At 38.4% G+C, this 26,978-nt stretch overlaps 2 protein-coding genes across 7 annotated transcripts in view; both read right to left on the minus strand.

Annotated features, from left to right (window-relative positions):
- The window catches only part of FTO (FTO alpha-ketoglutarate dependent dioxygenase), a 674,514-nt gene extending 654,395 nt beyond the window's left edge, over positions 1–20,119 (minus strand). The window contains exon 1 of the mRNA XM_050774894.1: positions 20,116–20,119. The gene's annotated coding sequence lies outside the window, so the exon portion shown is untranslated. The remainder of the gene's footprint in view (positions 1–20,115) is intronic.
- The window catches only part of RBL2 (RB transcriptional corepressor like 2), a 127,440-nt gene that overhangs the window by 35,307 nt on the left and 65,155 nt on the right, over positions 1–26,978 (minus strand). For 4 of the 6 annotated variants that reach the window (XM_050774887.1, XM_050774891.1, XM_050774888.1 and 1 more), the window contains 9 exons: positions 23,105–23,235; positions 19,394–19,594; positions 15,305–15,369; positions 10,538–10,666; positions 8,771–8,931; positions 8,614–8,678; positions 7,549–7,735; positions 2,427–2,593; positions 88–197 (listed from right to left, as the gene is read on the minus strand). In XM_050774887.1, the coding sequence (XP_050630844.1) occupies positions 88–197; positions 2,427–2,593; positions 7,549–7,735; positions 8,614–8,678; positions 8,771–8,931; positions 10,538–10,666; positions 15,305–15,369; positions 19,394–19,594; positions 23,105–23,235 (1,216 nt within the window). Of the gene's footprint in view, positions 1–87; positions 198–2,426; positions 2,594–7,548; positions 7,736–8,613; positions 8,679–8,770; positions 8,932–10,537; positions 10,667–15,304; positions 15,370–19,393; positions 19,595–23,104; positions 23,236–26,530; positions 26,964–26,978 lie in introns of those variants that run through there. The other 2 variants (XM_050774890.1, XM_050774889.1) reach the window with 1 other exon arrangement.

A 26,978-nucleotide genomic window follows, 5' to 3' on the forward strand; every position in this document is an offset into this window, starting at 1 on the left:
TTTTCCTCATCTTTCTTAGTTAGTAAGAAATGACTCCATTTAGTTAAACTTCAAACATAAGAGCAGAATAACAATATTAAACCTTACCTTTAGCACAATTACTGAAATCCTCATCTGGCTGGAAGTGCTGAGAATATATTTCAAACATTTCTTTCAGTCTGTTAGCAATAGCCTGGGTTGGATCTCTGGAACATGTCCTAAAAAGGTAATGAGAAATAACATAATTTAAAGGTCCTGGCAAGTCACAAGGGGATAAAATGTTTCTATAACTTCACTAACATGTACATATAAAACACTCTGAACAGAAACTATACACTTCCCAAATTAATCCAAGAGATCCTATACTTCCTTTTCAAAGGTGGTGGTATTACCAGTTGGAATGGAAAAAAAAAAAAACTTTTCTTGTGTGGGGCTACACCTTTTATTTTATATATTTATTTATTTTTTGAGACAGAGTCTCACTCTGTCATCCAGGATGGAATGCAGTGGTGCAATCTTGGCTCACTGCAACCTCCACCTCCCAGGTTCAAGTGATTCTCCTGCCTCAGCCTCCAAGTAGCTCGGACTGCAGGCACCTGCCACCACGCCCAGCTAATTTTTGTATTTCTAGTAGAGATGGCCATGTTGGCCAGGCTGGTCTCAAACTCCTGGCCTCAAGTGATCCACCCGCCTCAGCCTCCCAAAGTGTTAGGATTACAGGAATGAGCCACCTTGCCCGGCCGGGGCTACACCTTTCACTGCAGGAAGTTTAGCAACCTTGGCCTGGGCTCAATCGATGTCTATGACTGTCCCCCACCTGTCCTTCACATCCCCCAGTCACTGATGATCCAAAATTGCCCTTAACTACTTCCGTAGAGGGCAGTACAACTCCCATTAAGAACACCTGGAAGAAAATAGAATGAAGGAGTGTAAAACCCATACTACAGACTCACATAAATTGTTCCTGGCATTCTACATTTTTCCCCACAAATGAGGTTTATTTCAGTCTTTTTATTATTAGAAAGGAATATATGTTCAATGCAGAAGCATTATACAAATTATCACCATGTAAGTTTTTGTAACAACTGTTTTTATCTTGATCATATATATATATTTATATACATATTCTTTGTGAAAATGAAGTTTAAAAAATTATAAAGAGAATAAAATCAATTATAGTCCTGCTAGAGATAACTATTGAATACATATATAAGCAGAAGTTTTCTGGGAACACACACACACATACCTTTCTACAAAAACAGGACCCTTTATTTTACCTAGTATTTACTGGTAATATTTAACCCCACTAATGGTACCTAAGATTTAAAACGCTGTTATGCCTAGTTAGAAACTGTAAAGAGATCTGGAAGATACAGAGATTAAGATGGCTTCTGAAATGTATTTACAAAATGCTTCTAAATTCAAGGCAAACAAGGTGCATCTGAAAAACATGACTCAGGAAGAGGCCACAGAGATATAACTTGTTAAGTATAAATCACAATCAAGTTTATGAATAAAGTAGACTTCACAAAAATGTAAAGGAAAAGTAGTTGGCATTTAAGAAGCCTGGCTATGAGTGGGAAATTACTTATGTGTACATATAGGGTCTTCTTGATATACCACCATCAGAAATAAAATGGGGTCCTTTTGGGTCTAGTCATCATATCATAAGGTTATAGGACTGAGAGAGACCTTGGAGGTAAGTTTTCTTTTCTTTTCTTTTCTTTTTTTTTTTTTTTTTGAGACGGCGCGAGTCTCGCTCTGTCACCCAGCTGGAGTGCAGCTAGTTTTTTTTTTTTTTTGTATTTTTTAGTAGAGACGGGGTAGAGGTAACTTTTCAAATCAGCTTGCCAAAGGTTATGCGTAAGACGATGAGATTCAGCCTACTGGGCTTTTAACTAAAACTCAGTGATATTCCTACCAGTCTCAGGGAGATCAAAGAAACTAAATGCAGTGAACTTCCTTTCCAGGATAAGGATGTTTTATAGAGTTTACAAAAGTTACAGTGGTTTTTGTCCTGCTTTATGAACATGTGGAACTCCATTAATCTTTTCAAATCTGAGTCACCCTTCAGAACTTACCTCAGGTTCAACCCTCTTCACAAAGGCCTTTGACAATTCCCATCTTCACTGAGCTTCCCTCTGCCCCCACCCCACCACTCCCTGAAATCTTGAAAGAACAGTTGGCAAAGACAGTTCTGTGCTTTATTCTACAGTGTCTGGTGTTATCAGTTACTGTGTCTTGTATTATATTAAAAAAATCTGAGGAAAGAAGATCTTCCACTTATATATCTTATTGCTAGGTCCTCTACAGACTCACAACAGGACTCAGTATACAATTGATATAAAATTATTCATGGGTGAATTAAGGCATTAATAATGAAAAAATAGGAAACTGGAAAATGGTCAATAACCAAATCTTAGCAAGCAGACAGGGCTCAAACTAACCTGAGAATCTGTTCCAATTTCTCACTTGGTGCATTCCTGAGGCCTGTCAGCATGGTGTGAAGACGACTCAAGCTATGCGTAGCTGTAGAAACTGGGGTCACACAAGGGCTGTTCTCCTTAATGTACCTAACACCAGTTAGGGGTGTGGAGATTCTAAGTGCTTTGGACTAGAGAAAAAAACAGTTACATAGAATAAAAATTTTTTAAAGAACATCATTTTAGGCCAGAAAGACTTTAATTCACTTCACAAATGGGACTTCAAGCGAGTAAAACTTTATCTTTACAATATCAATACATTTTACTGACTCAAATGTCACCATTCTTGGAATTTAAACGTAACAGCATTAAGAGCTGCCAATATCCATGTGAAGATGAAGGCTTGAAAGAATAATTTGTATTTTAGCTAACTAAAAGTTTGTCTCTTAAAAGTTAAAACTCTAGGCCGGGCGCGGTGGCTCAAGCCTGTAATCCCAGCACTTTGGAAGGCCAAGCCGGGCGGATCACGAGGTCAGGAGATCGAGACCATCCTGGCTAACCCGGTGAAACCCTGTCTCTACTAAAAAATACAAAAAACTAGCCGGGCGAGGTGGCGGGCGCCTATAGTCCCAGCTACTTGGGAGGCTGAGGCTGGGGAATGGCATGAACCCAGGGAGGTGGAGCTTGCAGTGAGCTGAGATCGCGCCACTGCACTCCAGCCTGGGTGACAGAGCAAAACTCCGTCTCAAAAAAGTTACAACTCTAAAATAAGGTATAGCTCCCTACATTCCCTCTTGTAAGATTTATGCTCAGAGGCAAAGATAAGCATTCGGCTCACCTGAAAAAATTAAGATTATTCTCAGCTCTGAGAAACAGAATTTCACAATTCCCATCTACTGCTATTTTTGCAGACACTCAAAGATAAAAGAAAATTGTGAATTAAATTTGGTTGAAAAAAATCCATTTAAGAAAAGCCTACTGATATAGTTTGACTATGTCTGCATCAAAACCTCAACTTGAATTGTATTTCCCAGAATTCCCATATATCGTGTGAGGCACCCAGTGGGAGGTAAATGAATCATGGAGGCCAGTCTTTCCCGTTCTATTCTTGTGATAGTGAATACGTCCCACGAGATCTGATGGGCTTATGAGGCGTTTCCGCTTTTGCTTCTTCCTCATTTTTCTCTTGCCACCGCCATGTTAAGAAGTGCCTCTCGCCTCGCACCATGATTCTGAGAACTCCCCAGCCATGTGGAACTGTAAGTCCAATTAAACCCCTTTTTGTTCCCACTTTCAGGTATGTTTTTATCAGCAGCATTAAAATGAACTAATACACCCACTATCCAAATATTCAAATTTGCTTCAGAGAGAGATAATAAAATGAACATTCCCTAAAAAGGCAACTTGATGCAGAACAGCCTTCATTGGTCTTCCTGGCCCTCCTCTACCTTTGGTTACCAGAATCTATCACAGTTTTTCCCATTAAAGTAGACAGGTCTTCAGAGAAACAAGTTAAAGTCAACATTCTTGACAATAAATATGGAAAAGATGTGACTTGGTGTCAAAGGAGCTAGTAAAACATCTTTCTGATTTTTCAAATAAACTCTGAAAGGTTAAGATAACTTAACAGTGTCTTTTAATATTCAAGATAAACCAAATTTCCCTGTGTATTAAATGTACTTATTCTAATTTTTTAAAAAACCTAGCAAAATTTTCACCTGGCAACAGAGCCAACTATTCAAGTTTCCTAAGATACAGAAAAGCACAGAAATTTACTATATATAGAAACAAACCTACATGTTTTCTCTGTCTTAAAGTACAATACAACTGAGACTTCCACTTTGTTTCAAAGAAATTCATTCTATAATTAAATCAATAAAATGATCTGGGTGGATTAATTGCATTCAAAAGGCTGCTCCCTGCCTTACAAGGTTTCTTGCAGCCACCTACTTCACTGTGCATGAACCAATGCCTACACTGGGAGGCACTGGGAGGGAAAAACACCTTGTACACGAACAGGAGAATCAACAGCAGCCAGCAGCATATAACCACATCACCCACAAGCAGCAATAGTTTCACAGAGGAAACTAGGTGTGACAACCACAAACAGCTTCCTGCCAGAGTCCTCAAGGTCAACATGGTGTTTCTTGATAGCACTGTGCTTAGCTTAGAGCTTCCTGTTCATTCTGATCAAGAGGAATCTTTCTTTAACTTGGGTGCAAATATTAAGTCGGTATCTTAAAAATATTAGGATGTTCCTTCTCCAAATAAAGACTTACAAAATTTGGAGTGACTCTGAGCTTTGCCCTTAGTCCTCTTTTATTCTCTCTTATTTCATACCTCTAAGAAATCTCTCCTCATTTTAGAGCTTTAAAAGCCATCTACAGTTGGGCGCGGTGGCTCATGCCTGTAATCCCAGCACTTTGGGAGGCCGAGGCAGGCAGATCATGAGGTCAGGAGTTCAAGACCAGCTGACCAACATGGTGAAATGCCGTTTCTACTAAAAATACAAAAAATTAGCCGGGCGTGGTGGCAGGCGCCTGTAATCCCAGCTACTCAAGAGGCTGGGGCAGGAGAATCGCTTGAACCTGGGTGGCAGAGGTCACAGTGAGCTGAGATTGCACCATTGCACTCCAGCCTGGGTGACAGAGTGAGATTCTGTCTCAAAAAAAAAAAAAAAAAAAAAAAAAAAGCCATCTGTATCCTGATGACCCCAGGACATATATACACAACCCCTAACCTCTACTGTGAACTGTGAACTCCGATCTTCTATTCCTCAACTGTCTATTCAACTTCTCTACTAGGATGCTTAAAAGACATCTCAAATTTAACATACTAATAACCCTAACCCCTAACTCTTGATTCCCCTTCCCCCAGACTTGCTCTTCCCTCTTAATAAATTTCAGTAGTAAATGTTCTCGGAATGTCTACTATGTGCCAAGCGCTGCATACAACATTGGTCACAGCCTTCGTGAAGCTTAATGCAAGGAGACAGGCAATAAGTAATTCTTTCTACCTACCTCCCTACTTACTGTCAGACAGTGATAAATACGAAGAAAAACACTAGCAAGCAGAGTCGGGGGAAAGGAAGTTGGGGAGGACGTTGTGGTTATTATTGACATAGCAGTCAGGTTATCAGAGACCAGAATGAAGTGAGAAGGAAGCCACATGAATATCTTGAAGTAATACGTTTTAGGCAGAGGGAATTGCAAAGGCAAAGGCTTTGTGTTGCGGGCATGCTTGGCATATCTGAAGAACAAAAAAGGAGGTTAATGTGGCATTAGTGGGTGAGGAGGGAGGATAGTAGTAGATGAATTCAGAGAGAGCCAGGGCCAGATAACTTACGACCTTACAGGCACCTGTCAGGATTTTAGCTTTTATACCATTCACCCAACTGGAGACATCACTGTTCTCTTTTTCTCAAACCCTAGATCCAAACCATCAGTAAATCCTGTGGGTGCTATCTCCAAAATATGGCCCAGATACAAACCATTCTCTGAAGCCACCATAAACTATTGCCATAATCACTCCAATAGCTTCTTAACTCCCTACTTCCACCCTTGCCTCGAACCCCACTTTCCCACAAGACTTTTAAAAATGTAAATCAGTCACTCTTCTTAATAACACCCTCTTAATGGCTTTCATCTCAATCACAGCAGAAGCAAAAGTTCTTACGATGGCTTCCAAAGCTTACATGGTCTGTCTGGCTCTCTTGTTCTTCCCTCTTCCTTGCACTTCTTTTTCTTCTCGTTTTTTCTTTTTTCTTTTTTTTTTATTTGAAAGACAGGCTCTTGCTCTGTCACCCAGGCTGGAGTGCAGTGATGCGATCACGGCTTACTGCAGCCTGCAACTCCTGGGCTCAAGGGATCCTCCTGACTCAGCCTCGCAAGTAGCTGAGCCCACAGGTGGATACAACCATGGCCAGCTAATTTTTTGTATTAATATTTTATGTAGAGACAGGGTCTCGCTTTGTTGCCCAGACTTGTCTTGAACTCCTGGGCTCAAGCAGTCCTCTGCCTCAGTCTCCCAATGTGCTAGGATTACAAGCATGAGCCATCACACCTGGCCTCCCTTCACTTCTTACCAATTTTTCCCCTCACTGTATTCCTACCACACTGTCATTCTCACTGTTCCTCCAAAAAGCTAATCCTGTTCCAATCTCACGGCTTTGCATTTGTTATGCTCTCAGCTTCAAATACATTTCCCCAGCTATTCATATGGCTTGCTTCCTTGCTTACTTCTGGTGTGTAACACCCTTACCAACCACCTTACCTACAACAGACCACCCATCCCATTCTCCCCTCCCCTCAATATTTTGTATTACTACTCTATTTTATTTTCTTCATCTGTCATCACCCAACATACTATGTATTTACTTGTTTATCTCCTGTCCATCTCCCCACACTGGAATATAAGCTTCTTTAGAACAGGGTTCTCGTGGCTATTTTGTTCACTGCTGTATCTCCAGTGTCCAGGACACAACCTGACATATAAAATGCTTTAGGAATATTTGTTGAATGAATAAGCAGACCAGTCTCAAGTCTGAAGCAGCTTACTTCCAGGTGAATTGGCTCTTGGATTACCCAGTGTCTCTGGGGGCACTTGCCAGAAGTTTAGTGTTTTCTGTTACCACCACATAGCAGAAGGGAAACTCATGGCCTGCATCACCCTAAATGTCTGTGTGAAAAAATACCACATGGTCCTGAAATTCAGTTTAAAAGAATTTTCTTAAAGACTATAGATCCTCAGTTTCTCCAGTCTCTTAAATGAAGGCCCCAATCAGGTCAATTATCACTTTCTAAATGCCTAAAAGTAGTACATATAAGACTATATATTACTGTGTTCACTACATATAAGACTATATATTACTGGCCCATCTTTTTAAAACCAACAATTATCAGCATGACACATTTGTTTAAATTTATATTAATTTCTCTTTTTCTCAGACCTCAGTAAAATGAATGAAAGTTGATATTAACAAATCAAATATCATAGAGATACCTTTTTCAATTAAGAGAAGTATGATGAGAATTTTCTCCTTCATACTGTAGGCAAGTAAAACACAAACATGAAATTACCAAAATAAAAAAGAACCCCTGGCTTAACTGCTCCTGTATTTCTACTCTTCTGGTGTGGCTAAACTCACCTTGTCAAAATGCTGCTGTAAGATGTTTTTCATCTGCACCCTTTCAGCAGTCTCTGTTCCTGAACCAGCGTTCAGACACCTTGAGAGAGTCCCAATTTCCTCTTCAGCATCCTCTCCAAGAAATATCCGCTCATCTAAATTCCCAACAGATAAAACATACTCCTCATAGGCCTTATTGATGGCTTTACTATAGGAAAAACAAATACAGACAAAATGTACTCTCTCACAGAACTGCCATTTCAATTAATTATTTCATTTTTTTATTTACTAAAAGTTCTAATAATTTTTTTGAAAGTTAAACTTTGGTAAGGTAACTTGTAGTTATAAAAACTGGATAGTATAGCTGGGTGCAGTAGCTCACACCTGTAATCCCAGCATTTTTGGAGGCCGAGGCAGGTGGATCACGAGGTCAGGAGTTCGAATCCAGCCTGGCCAGTATGGTGAGACCCTGTATCTACTAAAAATATAAAAATTAGCTGGGCATGGTGGCGCGCGCCTGTATCCACAGCTACTCATGAGGCTGAGGCAGAAGAATTGCTTGAACCCAGGAGGTGGATGTTGCAGTGAGCTGAGATCGTACCACTGCATTCCAGCCTGGGCGACACAGTGAGACTCCATCTCAAAAAACAAAACAAAAACTGGATAGTATCACATGTAATCTTGCTATCCCCATGCTCATCCATCTCACAATACAAGTATTTTGCTGACAGTGTTTCAGCTGCTGGTAGGTGCAGCTTCTGGTGAGAAGCTTAACTGTCTAGCTGCTCTAGCCACCCCTGGAGACTTCCACACTTACACATCATCAATTTTCACCCATATAGTTCCAAAAGAATTTATTTCAAAATTTATAATCCAGAAGCTTAATGAAACTTCAAAGAACAGCCATACAATTTTGAACACATTTAAAAAGTATGCTTATATTAGGTGACAGAATTTTTGCTTCCCCGTATTCTCTCACAAAACATATTCTCAGTTTCCAGAGTACAAACAATAAAAACACTAGCCTCTGAAGTTTCCTAAGTATACAATTTAAAATATTAAAACATTTTATACAGAAGTACTCACAAACTCTCTCCAAAGTTTCCAGGTTCTAGAAACCCAGTAAGATTTTCTTCTTTTCCCTTAAGGAGCTATGATAAAAGAAGAGATCCTTAAGTCGTCACGTTAAATCAACTTTTTCTCCAGAAAACATTTTCACGTTATTTCTTTGCTACTTACAAACCTTTTTTTCATAAAGTTTCCTAATATAGGGTTTCCAGAAATGTTCCTTTATCCCCTTTGCTTCCAAAACTAGGCCATCATGTAAGGAACACAGTTTCTCAATGATACAAGGGGGGTCAGAGGAAGGTTTAGAATCCTTAGCATGAAAATCTTCAGATAGGCCTATAGTGTACAGAATCAAAAAACAGAGATATCAGCATACAATAAGCCAATTTGTAATAAACTTAACATTTTATTTATAATCAGTATACCACTTAGCATATGAATGTATAGGAAACAGTATATATGCATCTATTTTAACCCTGAGAATTTGTCAAAAAATGGCAAATAGAAGTAAAGTGTATCATTACTGGAAAGATTTCAGTTATCCAATTATCTATGTAGAGATGGTTAAGGGAAACTTAAAACTTAAATTTTAGGATATTACATTTTAGGATACTAAGATCTAAAAACCAAAAAAATAAAATATAACTTTGCAAGTAAGTCTACTTTTAAACAAAAAACACCACTTTAAAAAATTACACTGTTCAGAGATTATACACTTTAATTTGAATGTATTAGATGTATTTCACACTAATTTACAGTTTATTCTTGCCCTAGACTCAGCACAAAAGAAAAAAAATCAAATGAAAATAAAAGAGGTAAAGGTCAGGCATTCCTATAATCCACTTTGGGAGGCCAAGGTGGGTGCATTACTTGAATCCAGGAGTTTGAGACCAGCCCAGGAAACATGGCGAAACCCCATCTCTACTAAAAAATACAAAAAATTAGCTGGGTGTGGTGGTGTATGTCTGTAGTCCCAGCCACCTGGGAGGCTGAGATGAGAGGATCATCTGAGCCCAGGAGGTTGAGGCTGCAGTGAATTGTGATTGCACCACTGCACCCCATTGTGGGTGACAGAGTGAGACCCTGTCTCAAAAACAAATTCTTTTTAATTTAAAAAAAAAAAAAAAGGTAAAAGTGAAAGGGGGCAGCTTTTTGGGAATATAAAAGGGAGTTAGGACAGAAATGCGAGAAAGAACAGAAAAGAATATAAGGAACATTAAATTTACCATACCAGGAGCAACTGAAGTAACTAACTCCACTAATTTTAAAAATCTACCTTGATAGACAAGCTGAAATTTTAACTGAAATCACCTCAAAACTGAGAATCACCCAGAATCCTATTACAATATTACTCAAATAGCAGCAGCAATATTTATTTTAACTCTATACACACTTCTTAATATTTGCTTTGTAAATCATAATTTGGGCTACTTATCATTCATAGAAATTATATACCTAAGTTCTATTAAATGCAATGCCAAAATCATCATTTCCATGTATGTTAGTTTAAAACATGAAAGTTCATTTTATTTATTTTAGAACCATAACTATTCTTCTGTACCAAAATTTGAAATACGATTCTTTCAGCAAATTCTTTTTGATCTCCTACGATGTGTCAGGCACAAAGTTTGCCAATGTCGAAAAACACTATCGGTTTTAATGTCATCTTTGCAACTCTGAGTTTCTAAATGCCTTCTCCTTGTTGAGTATATATTTCAGAAATTTCTAAAGTTGTCATTTAAGACTTTAAACTTCGCGGTATCTGCAAATGTTTTTCCAAAAATATTTTTACAGGAAGCTTGACTCTTAGTTATAAGTACCCTGGATAACTGTAATGACAAGAGCTTTTCAAAATACTGACGATAGGAAACCTGTACAACTCCAAGGGTAAACACAACACAGAAATGCAGATGGTCCAAAAACCTTTGATTTACAAACCTACCTTTAAAATTAGAGTTCACAAGTTCTTTACGATTAGAACACTGAAGTGCATTTCCATAAACTAAGTCCAAAGCACACAGCAGCAGGTGATAAGAATTGACCAAATCATCACTTATCATGGGGAAATTACCTGAAGGATTATAAGCACTTATAGAGTTAAATTAGCATTGACTTTATAACATTTTAAAAACAATTTCTTCCTTTAATTATTATGACATTACAAAACATTGTACAAAATTGACTCATTACAATAAGTGTTTTGGCAAATTTAAATTTTGAAATATTACTCTTATATCTTAATAAATAAATAAATAAATAAATATATGCACACACACACTTTTTTTTTTTTTTTTTTTTTTTAAGAGACAGAGTCTTGGTGGGTCACCCAGGCTGGAGTGCAGTGGTATGATCATGGCTCACTGCACCCTCAACATCTTGGGCTCAAGGTATCTTCCTGTCTCAGCCTCCTGGGCAGCTGAAATTACAGGCACACACCACCACACATGGCTAATTTAAAAACTTTTTTTAGAGATGGAGTCTTGCTATGTTGCCCAGGCTGGTCTCAAACTCCTGGACTCAAGTGATCCTCCTGCCGTGGCCTCCCAAAGTGCTAGGATTACAGGTGTAAACCACCATGCCCAGCCTTTAATAAATGTCTAACAGCTTAGTGAAAACTATAACTTTACTAAAAATGCCATTCATTCATTCATTGTTTATTAAATACCTAGTAGCTGACTAAAACTTCATCATTGGTCTTTGAAAATTCTGAACACTAAAAATTCATAAATTATCTCAAACTGTTAGAAACTGTTTTGCATGAAAACATTTTTCTGTCATGAAAATTATTAGAAATACTTAGGAGACAGCCGAAAAAATCATTCATATAATTATTCTCATATACATTTTTTTTTTGAAGCTGAGTCTCGCTGTCACCCAGGCTGGAGTGCAGTGGCACGATCTCAGCTCACTGCAAGCTCTGCCTCCCAGGTTCAAGCCATTTCTCATATACATATTTTTAAAAGACCAGAACTTTTGATTAGACTCCAACAGTAACATTTTTAATACTTTTCTATATAATCTCAGACAAATTAATGCAACAGGAGTACCATTAAATATCTTTCAATTCCAGAGTTAATAATCCCAAGAATAATTTGCTGATGCTTGGTAACAAGGAAATAAGAAATCAAAAACCTAAACTGACAGAAACATGTCATTTCTGCAGTGCTGGTTGAACTCTAACACTGAACGCATTTTTACATGTAGTTAAGCCATTTTATTATTATCTTAATTTCTAGGAAATTAAGATTTCTAATTATTTTATAACTTCAAGCCCATCCCTTTTTTGGTTAAACACCGCACATGTATGCTTCATGGTGATTTCACATTCTTGTATCATCAAATTCAGTTTAAATAGCTAACATGCATATGAAGAATTATTTCCAAACCTTAGCGTTTTCACACGTAATGCCTACCCAAGTGTATATGTACACACACACACCCGCAGCTTTGTTTCAGGTTTCCCTTTCTCTCTGTTCCTCCAGAGAAAGTTACCACTTACCTCAGCACATACAAAACAATTCTTTTTTTGTATAGATGGAAACATTCAACAAATCAACTTAAATGAATTAAAGAGAAAAAAAATTTCTTCTGTTGCCAAAGAGGCAAATGATATTCAACACATTAAACTGTGCATTGATATAGCCAAACCAACTTGCTTGGTTCTTCTATAAAGAGGTTTACTATTAAAATATACTTGGTTTCTCATGTAAAAAAAAAAAAGGAAGTAAGTAGCACCTACCGATTTCAAGCTACAAAGCCCATCACACCAACAAGCCTAAACTTGTTACTGGTGTGCACTTGCCATAGAAGGCAAAAAACCCAGCAGCACTGTAATGTCTAATAAAAAGCTGAAATGCCCCTAGAGACCAGAATCTAATTTAAATTAAATTCTAGGACTCTCTCAACATGACGTGTTTTATATTTCAAATCCTGACCTTATAAATAAATCTGACTTTGTGTGAGATATTTTATCTTTTAATCAACAAAGATAACAAGTAAATAGAAATGTTTCATCTCCGGAGTTGGCTTGTCATTAGAAAGGTGGCTACAAAAGAGTAACCCTTTCCCCAAAATAAATGAGAACTGAATTAAAGCAATTAAATGACTGTTAGAAAAGATCACCGTGCATTATAAAAGATCAGTGGTGGATTGTGAGAGGACAAAGGTTCTTTGTTTGTTTGTTTTTTGAGACAGGGTCTTGCTCTGTCGCTCTGTCGCCCAGACTAGAGGCGCAATCTCAGCTCACTGCAGCCTCCGCCTCCCAGGTTCAAGCAATTCTCCCACCTCAGCCTCCCAAGTAGCTAGGATTCCAGGCATACGCCACCATGCCCAACCCACAAAGGTTCTTAAGGTGGAATTACTATAAACTGAATTAATGAGATAAAATTCAAACACTGAGCTAATTACAGAGAAAAAACCACCCCAACGGGTCCAATGAGAACAAAATAAGGACAATGAAATTATTTTTTATTGTATTGTACATATTATTACAGTACCAAATACATTTACTTCTAAGTACACATATGGCATAAGAGACAAACAAAACAGATAAAAATCCTAGAAGTCAGACATACTTGCCCAATACAATCATATGAAAAGATTACCATCATATATAATAGCAGTCACACATTCTAAAATTTGTAGCCACTGTAAAAATGGTTTATATACTCCAAAACCTTTATTTCATGCCACTGATCATGTCACCTTTGTCATCACTAAAGAAACATGCCAGTGTCATGTATGAAAGAAGGTTTTTCTCTTGAATCAAGCATGCAGCTTAGGGAAGGAAGGATGGCAGCTCTCACCCTAACTAGCTAGAGAGGGACCAGTTGTAATTAAGTTAAATCAAACCTGGCGACCAACAATATCACACATTCTTCCCAGAGGCCTTCACAGCCAGTATGAAACTAAGAACCAGGAACCAGGAGATCTGAGTTCAAATCTTAGCTTTGTTGCCAGCAGCTAGTTTCTGGGCTCAGCTGCCTCATCTTTAAAGTAACTAAGCTGGCTGAGCACAGTGGCTCACACCTGTAATCCCAACACTTTGGGAGGCCGAGGTGGCGGATCACTTGAGGTCAGGAGTTCAAGACCACCCTGGCCAACATGGTAAAACCCCAACTCTACTAAAAATACAAAAATTAGCCGGGTATAGCGGTGCATGCCTGCAATCGCAGCTACTCAAGAGGCTGAGGCACAAGAATCACTTGAACATAAGAGGCAGAGGTTGCAGTGAGCAGAGATCACACCACTGCACCCCAGCCTGGGCAACAAAGCAAGACCCTGTCTCAAAAATAAGAATAAAAATAAAAAATAAAGTAAATAAGTTAAGCTAGGCCAGGTGCGATGGCTCACACCTGTAAGCCCAGCACTTTGAGAGGCCGAGGCAGGTGGATCATGAGGTCAGGAGTTCAAGACCAGCTTGGCCAAGATGGTGAAACCCCGTCTCTACAAAAAACTACAAAAAATTAGCCGGGCACGGTGGCAGGCACCTGTAATCCCAGCTACTCGGGAGGCTGAGGCAGGAGATTGCTTGAACCCGGGCAGCAGAGGTTGCAGTGAGCCAAGATCACACCACTGCACTCCAGCCTGGGCGACAGAGTGAGACTCCGTCTCAAAAAAAAATTAAGTTAAGCTAGTTAATCTAATAATGAGAATCTCTCTTATATTTATGAAACTCCTTCCAGCTCTATGATTCTTTGTTAACTTTGCATTTTATTGAGCTATCTTAATGGCAAAGGCATTCCACATAGTATACAGAAGAAACCTATGTAATAATATAACTGCACTTTCCTATCTACTTTAGATTACTAAGAATTGTTTCTACATAGAAATATAAAAAGGAACCGGGTGCCATGGCTCACGCCTATAATCCCAGCACTTTGGGAGGCCAAGGTGGGCAGATCACCTGAGATCAGGAGTTCGAGACCAGCCTGGCCAACATGGCGAAACCCCATCTCTACTGAAAACACAAAAATTAGCTGGGCATGGTGGTGGGCACCTGTAATCACAGCTATTCGGGAGGCTGAGGCAGAATTACTTGAACCTGGGAGGTGTAGGCTGCAGTGAGCCGAGACTGTGCCACTGCAATCCACCCTGGGAGACAGAGTGAGACTCCATCTCAAAATAAATAAATAAATAAATAAATAAATAAATAAATAAATAAATACAAAAAGGACAAAAAATAATAGAGACATATATTTCACTGAATGCAGACCTTATGTAGGTCATGAGATGAGAAAATGAGAAAAAAGGAAAGAAAATAAGTAGCATATAAAAGTATTTGACTAAGTATACTTATCTGAAAAAGATACCAAAAAAAAAAAAAATCTGAACTGTCCTGAGGTAGATCAGTAATTGCACTCAAGTAAATAAGATACATCTCATGAAAAATAGAGTTCACAATACAAGCATATACAGAATAATGTGTTTTCGGCTCATAATTTAAAAGAGTCGCTTTGGGTAGTAAAGATGTTGTATACAACAAAATTAAAGAACTTTCCATTTAATAAGAGAAGATCTGGATATTGTAAAGAAATCCAATAGATTCTTTGATAAAAAGGCAATACTTAAAAAAGAATCTAAGATTAAAACCCTTGAGAAAATTTTCAGTGAAAATCTTTTCCTGATACATGTTAGAAGTTGACAAAATTAATACCTGAAAACATAAATAGACGTATTAATATCTAAACAAATATTACTATTTTCTTACCTTTTGCATATATAAAAAGCACCCAACAAAAATGGAAAATTTCAGACACAGTACAGGGCTGTCGCCTTTGGGGGAAGAAAAAAAAAAGTCATGAGACAACAGAAGAATCAGAAAAAAAACATCCCAAATGACTATAAATTAGGTGTCAAAACCCACAGTTAAAGGAGAGAGACCACATTCAGCTTCACATGGAAAACATGGATGTTCTGCCTCAACAAAATACTGGTAGGAAATAGCTGGGATCCGGGGAAAGAGCCCATTTCAAAGAAAAGAAAATTCTTAAAGAATTTTTTAAAGTTTTTTGAGGGCAAGATAGGTAAGGTGGAAAATAAAATGAATAAAAATAGTTCTTTTGATGACATAGCAATGCTATGCTGCTTTAAGACCACTATATGCAGTCAGATACGTCCTCATTTTTTTCTCCTTTATCATAGCTAATGACCTGTATCCCTCCCTCCCTCCCTAGATATTCCAGACTATATCAAATCACAAAAGGCCTTTTTAATGTAAATTATGAGCTTCCTATAATTCCTTATACTTCCATTCATTAAGAGTACCTGTTGTATATTGCCAAGTTGTCTGCTAAAGTTTCAGACCTGCTTTAAGCTTGGCTTTTCTACCAAAACCTCTGACAACTTTTAGACAAGAAATCTGTGGTTTCCATATCCCAACAACCTTATTCTAACAAGGTGCCGAGAGGAACGAAATTCCGTGGAGATTAGATTTAGTTCAGCATTACCATTAGCTAGGGTACACTTGCTCACCTAGACTTAGTCATTTCATCTGTCAAAAGATTATTCTATTTGGGTACAATACTGTACTTAATTCACCAGTCCATGGCAAGGATTAAATGTCAGTGTTCTGCTTTTAAAAGCAGACCCTCTACCATAGGCGCATGATAAACTATTTCTAATTTGGTTGCCTACCAAAATAAAATTCAATTTTTTTTAGCTTAACACTTAAGCTACTCTTAATTCTGGCTGTACTTGAGAATTCTAGGGAAAAAAAAAACTTGACTAACCTCCCACATTTTCTCTTGTTTTACTGCTTTTGTGTCTTTTTACATTTCTATTCCCTCTCGTAGTCATGGGACTTTTATAACACACTGCATTGCATGCGCCGGAATCTTCATACCTGCCTTATCTTGCTGACTGTACTGTAAGCTCTCAGAAGACAGAGACTGTGGGGTTTGGTGTTTTAAAAATGCCTGTGTCCTAGGTAATACCTAATCATATTTCCTGTGGATATGTGCTAAACAAATAGTGACAAATTTTCAAATAGTGTGTGAGAGATGCAGGATACAGTCACAGTAAAGCACATGGGTTCTGCAGTCAGTTTAAATAAAAGCTCCACTCAGTTGTGCGACTCTGGCCAAATTACTTAACCTCTCAGCAGCTTATTTTCTCTATCTGTAATAACAGTATGAGCATCACAAGGTTGTCAGAGGGATTAACTGAAGTAATACATATTGAAGTCTTAAGAGTCCCTGCCCCAAAACAAATGCTCAGTAAGTGCTATACATCATGACTACGGGTAGCAGAAAGAGCTAATAGAAAGTATACAAAGTGATAAAAATGTAAAATCTCTAATAAAGTGATTTACTTTTTTTTTTTGAGACAAGGTCTTGCTCTGTCACCCAAACTGGAGTACAGTGGTATGATCACAGCTCACTGCAGCCTCAACCTCCCAAGCTCAAGTGATCCTCCCACCTCAGCCTCCCCAATAGCTGGGACCATGGGTGTGAGCCACCATTCCAAGCTAATTTTTGTATTTTTTTTGTGGAGATGAAGTTTTGCCATGCTGCCTAGGCTGGTCTCAAATTCCTGGGCTCAAGTGATCCGTCTGATTCAGCCTCCCAAAGTGCTGGGATCAAGTGTGAGGCACTGCACATGGCCTTTTAAAATTATCTTAATTAGAATTAGATAGTATACACATCCTAAGAAATATCAAAACAAGTGCAATCTGAAATTATTTTCCAGATACTCCAAAAAAGATATCTTCCTATAAATGATCACACTGGCCTCACTCAGACTCAACACAAAGCTTCTGTCCAAACTTTAGAATACTTCATTTTTTATTTATTTATTTAGTGACGAAGTCTCATTCTGTCACCGAGGCTGGAGTGCAGTGGGGCGATCGCAGCTCACTGCAATCTCCTCCTCCTGGGTTCAAGCGATTCACCTGCCTCAGCCTCTCAAGTAGCTAGGACAACAGGCACATGCCACCATACCTGCCTAATTTTTGTATTTTTAGTGGAGATGGGGTTTTGCCACGTTGGCCAAACTAGTCTTGAGCTCCTGACCTCAAGCAATCCACCTGCCTCGGCCTCCCAAAGTGCTAGGAGAATATGTCATTTTATTTATTTATTTATTTATTAATAAAACGGTGTCTCGCTCTATCGCCCAGGCTGGAGTGCAGTGGCGTGATCACGGCTCACTGCAACCTCCACCTCCAAGGTTCAAGTGATTCTTCCACCTCACCCTCCCAAGTAGCTGGGATTATAGGCACCCACTACCACACCCTGCTAATTTTTATATTTTTAGTAGAGATGGGGTTTCGCCATGTTGGCCAGGCTGGTCTCGAACTCCCGACCTCAAGTGATCCACCTGCCTTGGCCTCCCAAAGTGCTGGGATTACAGGCACCCAGCCAGAATATCTCCTTTTATTTATTTATTTATTTATTTATTTATGAGATGGAGTTTCATTCTTGTCGCCCAGGCTGGAGTGCAATGGTACAATCTTGGCTCACTGCAACTTCTGCCTCTCGGTTCAAGGGATTCTTCTGACTCAGCCTCCCGAGTAGCTAGGATTACAGGCGTGCACCACCACACAGAGCTAATTTTTGTATTTTCAGTAGAGCTGGAGTTTTGCCATGTTGGCCAGGCTGGTCTTGAATTCCTGACCTCAGGTGACTCGCCCACCTCAGCCTCCTAAAGTGCTGGGATTACACGTGTAATCCAACCTACCCCGCCTGGCTCAGAATACTTCATTTTAAACAGTCAATTCCCCAAAACTGTAAGTGAGCTAGACTAGCTGCTTCTGTATCAGTGGTGCCATCTATATTAAAATGTAAATAGTTTTAGTTTTTAAAAATTTTTTTCCTCCTGCTTTGTCATTCCCCCATTTTATTTTTAAAAGGTTACACTTACTGTGAACATCCTTCACAGTCTGGGAAAACTTTTACATTTTAAGAGAAGCAAACATTATCTATTCTAGCCAAATAACTTTAACTCCTTTCCCTTTACTTTTCTTGTCAACTTTTCTAATTGTTAGAATTTTCATTTCTACTTTATGAAAAAATTTTCAATGATAAAGAAGGAAAATGTGTATCCCATAACTGCCTTTATCTATGAGGAAAGGTAGAAAACACTGAGTCAGAGCATGCCTATAGACTTTGCAGAAGTGATCAGAAAGCACAAATTCATAATAGTTTCAGTTCTCCTGTCTTTTCCCAATCCAGTCTCTCTATTCTTGATTCATTAGAAACATCAAAATACTAGAGAAGTCATTTCAAGGGGATTATTTATTACTCAGTTTGACACAAAAGTAAAACAGTCTGTACAGTCACTAGTAGAAAATATAGTGGTTAATATAGTGATCTATGTCTAGGGCAGTGCTCCCTTCGGCAGCACATATACTAAAATTGGTACAATACATTGATTAGCACAGCCCCTGCGCAATAAAAAATATATGTATCTAGATACAGATACATCTCCAAGGCAGCTAAAGGGTGAAAATCCCTGAAGTCTGACTTGTACGGTTTGCATTTTTTGTTGCTTAAATGAAAAAGGAAGGTTTCAGAACAAGGATCACTGAGGGAAAAATAATAATAATATAAAATAAAATAACAAAAATGAAAGTTTATAGAAACAAAGAACCGTATACATTTAGCAACATGAAAAAAGCTAAACTCTTCATGGCTAACCCACAATGAAAAGCAAAAAAAGCATCATTAAAAGAAAACTATTGTGGAAAAAGATTTTTTAAATCTCCTTTCTTTTTTAAAACTAGAAAAAGAAAAACTAGCAAAATATTAACACTGCAGCACAGACTAATGTGTATTCCCGATGAACCAACATGAAAACCTACCGCTGTTTCCTTCCTCGCTGCTGACGAGGTTGCTCCTCTTGAGGGTATTTAAAGATGTCCTGAAAAATGGGTTCATATTTCTTAAAAATTACAGCAGAAACAGTGAAGTTTCTTTCTAATCTCTCAGTACGTTCTCTGAAATGTGGGGGTAGATTTGCCATATCTTCCCACTTCTTCATCTTATTAAAAAATTCGATTAAGCTGGTATTAAAGAAAACAATAAGATATTTCATAATTAACATAAAGGTAAAGTATACAAAAGTAAGTATTCAAAAGTAAATCAATATTATCTCATTAAATTATATTACTTTTAGACAGTGAAATAAAATCATAACTGGTGTCTCTGACTAGCTTAATTTCTTACAGATTGGTATATTCCTCTGATCATCCGAATTAATTTTGTTTAGGTTACCTGAAGTATTTGTTAACTATGAAATATTTGAAAATACAAACCAAAATTAACAAGAGTAACCTAACCAACATTCACATTGGTTCACTGCCAGATTTTTTAAATGTTAACATATTAAATAAATTTTGTCATTTTTGCTTCAGTTTTTTTTTTTTTTTTTTTTTTTTTTTTTAAGAGATAGGGTTTCGCTGTGTCACCCATGTTGGAGTTCAGTGGCAAGATCACAGCTCATTGCAGACTCCTGGGCTTGAGTGATCCTCCGACTTTGGCTTCCCAGAACACTGTGATCACAGGTATGAGCCACCTCCCCCAACCCCCGCCACTTCAGATTTTTTTTAAAACCAGCAACACTATGGAAACAGCCAAGGCTAGGCACAGTGGCTCACACCTGTAATCACAGCACTTTGGGAGGCCAAAGCGGGAGAATCACAAGGTCAGGAGTTCGAAACCAGCCTGGCCAATGTGGTAAAACCCCGTCTCTACTAAAAATACAAAAAATTAGCTGGGCGTGGTGGTGGGAACCTGTAATCCCAGCTACACGGGAGGCTGAGGCAGGAAAATCACTTAAACCTGGGAGGCGGAGGTTGCAGTGAGCAGAGATCGTGCCACTGCACTCCAGCCCGGCGACAGTGCGAGACTGTCTCAAAAAAAAGGAAAAATCAAAATTCCCATTTTATACTCCTCCCTAATCCCATCCCTACCCTTCTTCCCCAAAGATAAACACCATTCCAAAGTTGGTCTTAATCCTTCCTATGTTTTCACACTTACTACACATACACATGTCTGCGTAAACAATAAGCAATATCTTATTACTTATTACGTGTTTTTTCATTTTATATAAATGGTATCATACTTCAGTGGTATTCTGCAACATGCTTTTTCACACTCAATAACGTTTCCGACATTAATGTTGATATGTAAGATATATTCATTTTAACTGCTAAAAACATTCTTTCATATGAACATACAAGGATTTTTTGCATTCATCCCCCAACCTAAATTTAGGTTGTTTCTAATATTCCATGATAACAAAAAGTGTTGTAATGAAAACATCCTTATACACATGTGCAGGAGTTTCTTTAGGGACTACTCCAAGAAGTAGAGTAAGAGAATGTCCACCTTCAATGTTACTAGATACCACCAAATTTCCTAGTAAAGTCGTTATGCCAATTTTGACTTTCACCAATGTACACCAGCAATATAGAGTTCCTGGCTAAGCGTGGTGGCTCATGCCTGTAATCCCAGCACTTCCAGAGACCAAGGCAGGAGGATCACTTGAGGTCAGGAGTTTGAGACTAGCCTGGCCAACACGGTGAAACTTGGTCTCCACAAAAAATACAAAAATTAGTCAAGTATAGTGGTGTGTGCCTTTATCCCTGCTACTCTGGGAGGCTGAAGCATAAGAATCACTTGAACCTGGGAAGTAGAGGTTGCAGTAAGTAGAGATCAAGCTACTGCACTCCAGCCTGGGCAGCACAGTGAGACTCCATCTCAAAAAAAAAAAAAAAAAAAAGGGAATTGAAAAATAAAAAAAAAGAGAGTTCCTGTTTCCCTGTACAGTGACCAAACTTGGCATAAAAGACTTCAAATTTTCCCAATAATAAGAATAAAATGTTGGCCAGGCATGGTGGCTCACACCTGTAATCCCAGCACTCTGGGAGTCCAAGGCGGGTGGACCACCTGAGGTCGGGAGTTGGAGACCAGCCTGGCCAACACGGTGAAACCCCGTCTCTACCAAAAATACAAAAAATTAGCCAGGTGTGGTGGCGTGTGCCTGTAATCCCAGCTACTTGGGAGGCCAAGGCAGGAGAATTGCTTGAACCTGGGAGGTGGAGATTGCAGTGAGCTGAGATCACGCCCCTGCACTCCAGCCTGCGTGAAAGAGCAAGACTCCACCTCAAAAAAAAAAAAAAAGAAATGTTATATTTCTACTTTGAAAGTCTTTATTAGTGACACTGAGTATCTTTTCTTGTATCTATTAGCTATACAAATTATAACCTTTGTGAAGTCATATTCTTTATTCATTTTATTAACCCTGTTAGTAGTTCCTTATATAATTCTGGATACTGATTCTTTGGCCAATGTAACTCAAGATGGAGTTAAAGGTTAAAAAAAGATTACTAAAATTGACAACGTCAGCTAAAATATGACATTGTGAATTATTTTATTTTGAGATGGAGTCTCACTCTTGTCACCCAGGCTGGAGTACAATAGTGCAATGATCTAGGCTCACTGCAACCTCTGCCTACCGGGCACAAGTGATTTTCCTGCCTCAGCTTCCTGAGTAGCTAAGATTACAGGCACACGCCACCACACTCAGCTAATTTTCGTTTTTTTTAGTTGAGACGGGCTTTCACCATGTTGACCAGGCTGGTCTCCAATTCCTGACCTCAAGTGATCCACACACCTCGACCTCCAAAAATGCTGGGATTACAGGCGTGAGCCACCGCGCCCAGCCTGTTAATTATTTAAATAGTAACCTTTTTTGTTTTTTGTTTTGGAGACAAGGTCTTGCTGTTGCCCAAGCTGGAGTGCAGTACTGCTCCAACATTCAGGGCTCAAGTGATCCTCCCATTTCAGCTTCCCAAGTAGCTAGGCCTGCAGGTATGCACAACCACACCCAGTTCATTTTTTTATTTAGTAAGTGATTTTTTTAAAACCATTAAATCCATAAATTTTGAGTCGCAATTTCCCCCAAAATGCTAAACATCATTTTTCCACTTATCTTTAATAAGCTATGTAAGAAAATTCACCTAAAAGGCACAAAAAATAAATGTAATCAATTTAATTACACAACAGATAAAGCAATTTCTGCCTCTTCTTTTAAACATATTTGACCCTTTCTAAAATGGATTATAATCATGTCATTTATCCTCCAAACAGGAAACTGAGAAATACTCATTCTATTTATATTAAGACCACACGTCCTGTGCACATATTTCTAAGTATAATAGCAAATAATATTTTATTTGCCTTTTCAACTTAGAGTATCTCCTCAAGTTTCTCAATATCCTTCATTTCTCCCAATGTTACACAATGTCCTAACCTTTAAGAATAAATTCTTCCATACAAGTGCCTAATACATTAAAATTTAAATATTTTCACCAAAGAAGTAAAATATAAGGGATACTAACTTTGATACAAATAAAGGAAAATCATTAGATGCTAGTTTTAGCATCTAATTTCACCAGTCCACAGGTACAAATGCTCAGAAAATGATGAACAGACATAATTCTTACTATCGCTATGATTTATGAGCTTACATTAGCCATACTCTACTTCTCAAACTCTAACATAGTTACCTCTGCTCTGAACATTTCAGGATTCTAGTTAAAGATACATAGTTTCCTTCCACTGTCCCTTTGCTTACAGTTGGAACAGATTTTCTGCAAGCCACATACAAGGCACATGCTAACCAATGAAGATCATTTCCCTGTAAAAGAAGAGAAAATTGATTTTTAGTTAATAAGCTACATATATATATTTCAATATTTTTTAAAGTACATTTAAATTGAAAGTGTTGTTTATATTTTTGTGGGAAACTTATTTTCAATGATGACCCTATATCATATGCTCTTTTTTTTTTTTTGAGATGGAGTCTCACTCTGTCACCCAGGCTTGAGTGCAGTGGCACGATCTTGGCTCACTGCAACCTCCACCTCCCAGGTTCAAGCAATCCTCCTACCTCAGCCTCCCAAGTAGCTGGGACTACAGGCGTGCGCCACCACACCTGGCTAATTTTTGTATTTTTTGTAGAGACAGGGTTTTGCCATGTTGCCCAAGCTGGTCTTGAACTCCTGGCCTCAAGTGATCCATCCGCCTTGGCCTTCCAAAGTGCTGGGATTACAGGTTTGAGTCACTGTACCCAGTTCCATATGCTCTTCTTATAATGTGACATTGACATTATTCCACTGAGAGGTAGAGAGGGTTCCCTCACCTTGGACCTGGGCAAGGGTCTGCATCTCTCACATTGATTAACTGTCTCTATCAACAGCAGAGGTGGAAGTGAAACTATGTAATACTAAAGATTATACAAGGCAATATAGATTCCACTTGGTTCTCTCTCTTAGGACATGTACCTTGGGAGTACTGAACCAACATGAAAGAATTTAGCTACCCTGGATCACCATGCTGGTGAGACCACATGGAACAAACATTCAGAGATACCCAATGAGCTCCAGCTCTGCCAGTACCTAGTTGTTCAAGTCTTCCAGGTGAGATACCAGTCATTTTGATGCAGAAACATGACATCCACACTGTCCCCAGCCTGAATTCCTTACAGAAGCTGTGAGCCAAACAAATTGTTTTCTGCCCCAAAGCCTTAAGGCAATTTGTTACATAGCCATAGTAATGGAAACTATATTATTGTTGTTTTTTTTTTTAATTTATTTTTTTTGAGATGGAGTCTTGCTCTGTCACCCAGGCTGGAGTGCAACGGCACCATCTCGGCTCACTACAAGCTACGCCTCCCAGGTTCACACCATTCTCCTGCCTCAGCCTCCCAAGTATCTGGGACTACAGGCACCCACCACCATGCCCGGCTAATTTTTTGTATTTTTAGTAGAGACTGGGTTTCAATGTGTTAGCCAGGATGGTCTCGATCTCCTGACCTCATGACCCGCCCACCTCGGCCTCCCAAAGTGCTGGGATTACAGGCGTGAGCCCCCACGCCCGGCCTATTGTTTATATTTTTAATCTTGCACAAAATCTAGAAAAGTGATAGAAATACAAAATTAAGCTTGAATGGATCTTCAGCCACTAATTTTATACCTAATCAAAACACATACATGAATACATAAAATTTATTTTTATAACCAAATGAGACTATTGTGGATCCCCTACCAGATACATTCAAAAATAATAATTTTTAAGGCATTGTTTCTAAAAGATCATCTTCACAATCGTTTTTTATTCAAGAAGTGATACAACTTTCCTCTTCCTATAAAAGCGAGGAAGGATGGAAGATGTCCTTTGGCTTCACTGTATTCATTACTGGTCTAAATGAAAATGAGAAAAACTGGAAATTCTTCATTTTTCACATTTACACATAGACTATCTTACAAACCCACTTATATGTATCAATAGCATAGATGTTCTATTGTCAAAAAAAACAGCCAAGATTTATGTATTACATATGTCTCTGGGAGATGGTTTCATAATATTCTTGATTTATGATGTAAAAGCAAATTTAGATGCATAACTACTGCATTTCTCTACTCTATCAAGATCTCTTAGAAAGTATAAAGTTAAGTCAGTCATAGCATTATCCTGTGCTTCAATAAAGGGTTTAAAAGATAATCTATAATGTTCTATTTTGGCTCTAGAAAATTCACAACTACTTGGATGGCAGAGAGAAAACAACAACAACAAAAAAAGAAAGTCTACAACTGCATCTTTCCTAAAAAGAAGAAAAGAATTAGTCTTGTGAGAATTTTACCATGCTTAGATGATAAAACAGAGCGGGAAGCTCTTTTAAACAATTTATGCAAAGAGTAGACTCTGCCTAGTTTATCTTTGGTCCTAAAAAATATTTGTTGAAAAATTCCATAATACTAAAAAATAGTTATCCTCAAAATTAACATCTCGTGGCCATATCTTATAGGGTCAAATAGATCTGGTTTCAAATTCTGGCTCTCCCATACAGTAGCTGTAACACAGTGGGAAAATTACTAAACAGTCTCAGAGGCTGCATTTTTTTGGCTGAGGACTGTAAGAATGAGTTATAGGTTAAAAATGCACAGAAAATACAATGAATCAAATTAAATTTCCATAACCAGTATTCTGTATTAAATATCATAAGAGCTTTATTTCCCCTTACACTCCCATGAGAATGACATCCCACATTATCTCACAGCGTAGCTCACTATAAGCCCCACAAAGGCAGGTATTTTTAGGCTTTGTTTGATGCTCTATATCCAGCACTGAGAACAGTGTGTAGCACTAAGAACAGGTGCTCAAGAAATATTTGATGAATATTTTACTGAGTAAATCATTTACTGAATAAACTGGGCTAAGAAGCTGAAACTAAAGTCTCAGTAATCAAAAGAATTGAGTAATCAAACATGTGTTTTCAAAAATAATTTACTAACCAGCTCTTACGTGGTATTTGCTCATGTATCACTGGACTTCATACAACTTAACCACTATGAGTGGACATACCTCAACTAAATGGTGATAACGCTTGTTCTATCTAATTTACAGGATCATCCTGAGGGTAAAATAAAAGCTTGTTTAGAAGCCTTTAAGGCCCTTTACCAAAGAAAAAAAAAAAGCAAAAAAAAAAAAAAAAAAAAAAAAAAGTCAACCAGTCCTTCTCTTTGCCAGACTACAGAAAGGCACTGAGAGACGGACAGGAACATAGTTTACTCAGCTAGATCATGTAAATATACAAAGAGCTTAGGAAACTTGAAAGCACCGTCCATATGGGTGCTTTATGTGCCAGAAACTACATTGTTGCCTTATTTAATCTTCAGAACAGCTCTGTGAGGTAAACACACATATCTCCAGTTTAGAGATCACAAAACTCAACTTTCCAGCGGTTAAGTAAATTGTTCAGTCACCCAGGTCTGTCGGGTTCTAAAGCCACCATACACTATCTTTCTTCTGCAGATATAACAATTCAGAGAGGGAAATCGTAATTGAATCAAAATTCTATTAATGCAAATACAAATTTAAAATAACCTCACTCATCAGTACACATAGCCAAAAACATCATATTTAAATAATACCTTGGTTAGGCTTTGCATCCTGGGCCTATTTGCCCCCCTCTTTATCCAAAGTAATTATAAAACTACTTGAGAAATTAAATGGCCTCAGGTTTAAATGCCACACACACACAGTAGAAGAGCTGATAAACAATCCGTACTTCCGTGTCACTTCCCATTGGCCCATGAAAGGGAGGTGCCTACAGAACTAACAGTCACTGGCTAGAATGGCCATTTTTCTCACCCGCAAGCCCAGTCCCAAGGCTGCGACCTAACACGCCCGGATCCCGACAACAGGAGTCCTGTGCAATGCCCGGGGTGACCAAAAAGCCCTCGAGGTAGCCACAATGCTGAGCCTAGTGACAAATGGGAGCATGTATCTATATCCGGGTCGGCGGAGGGCTCATTTCATGTGGCCTGGGGGAAAATGAGTCTTAATTTGTTTACACAGACGTAAACACAGACCAAAACG

Source organism: Macaca thibetana, chromosome 20, assembly GCF_024542745.1.
Source record: "Macaca thibetana thibetana isolate TM-01 chromosome 20, ASM2454274v1, whole genome shotgun sequence".
NCBI classification, from domain to species: domain Eukaryota; kingdom Metazoa; phylum Chordata; class Mammalia; order Primates; family Cercopithecidae; genus Macaca; species Macaca thibetana.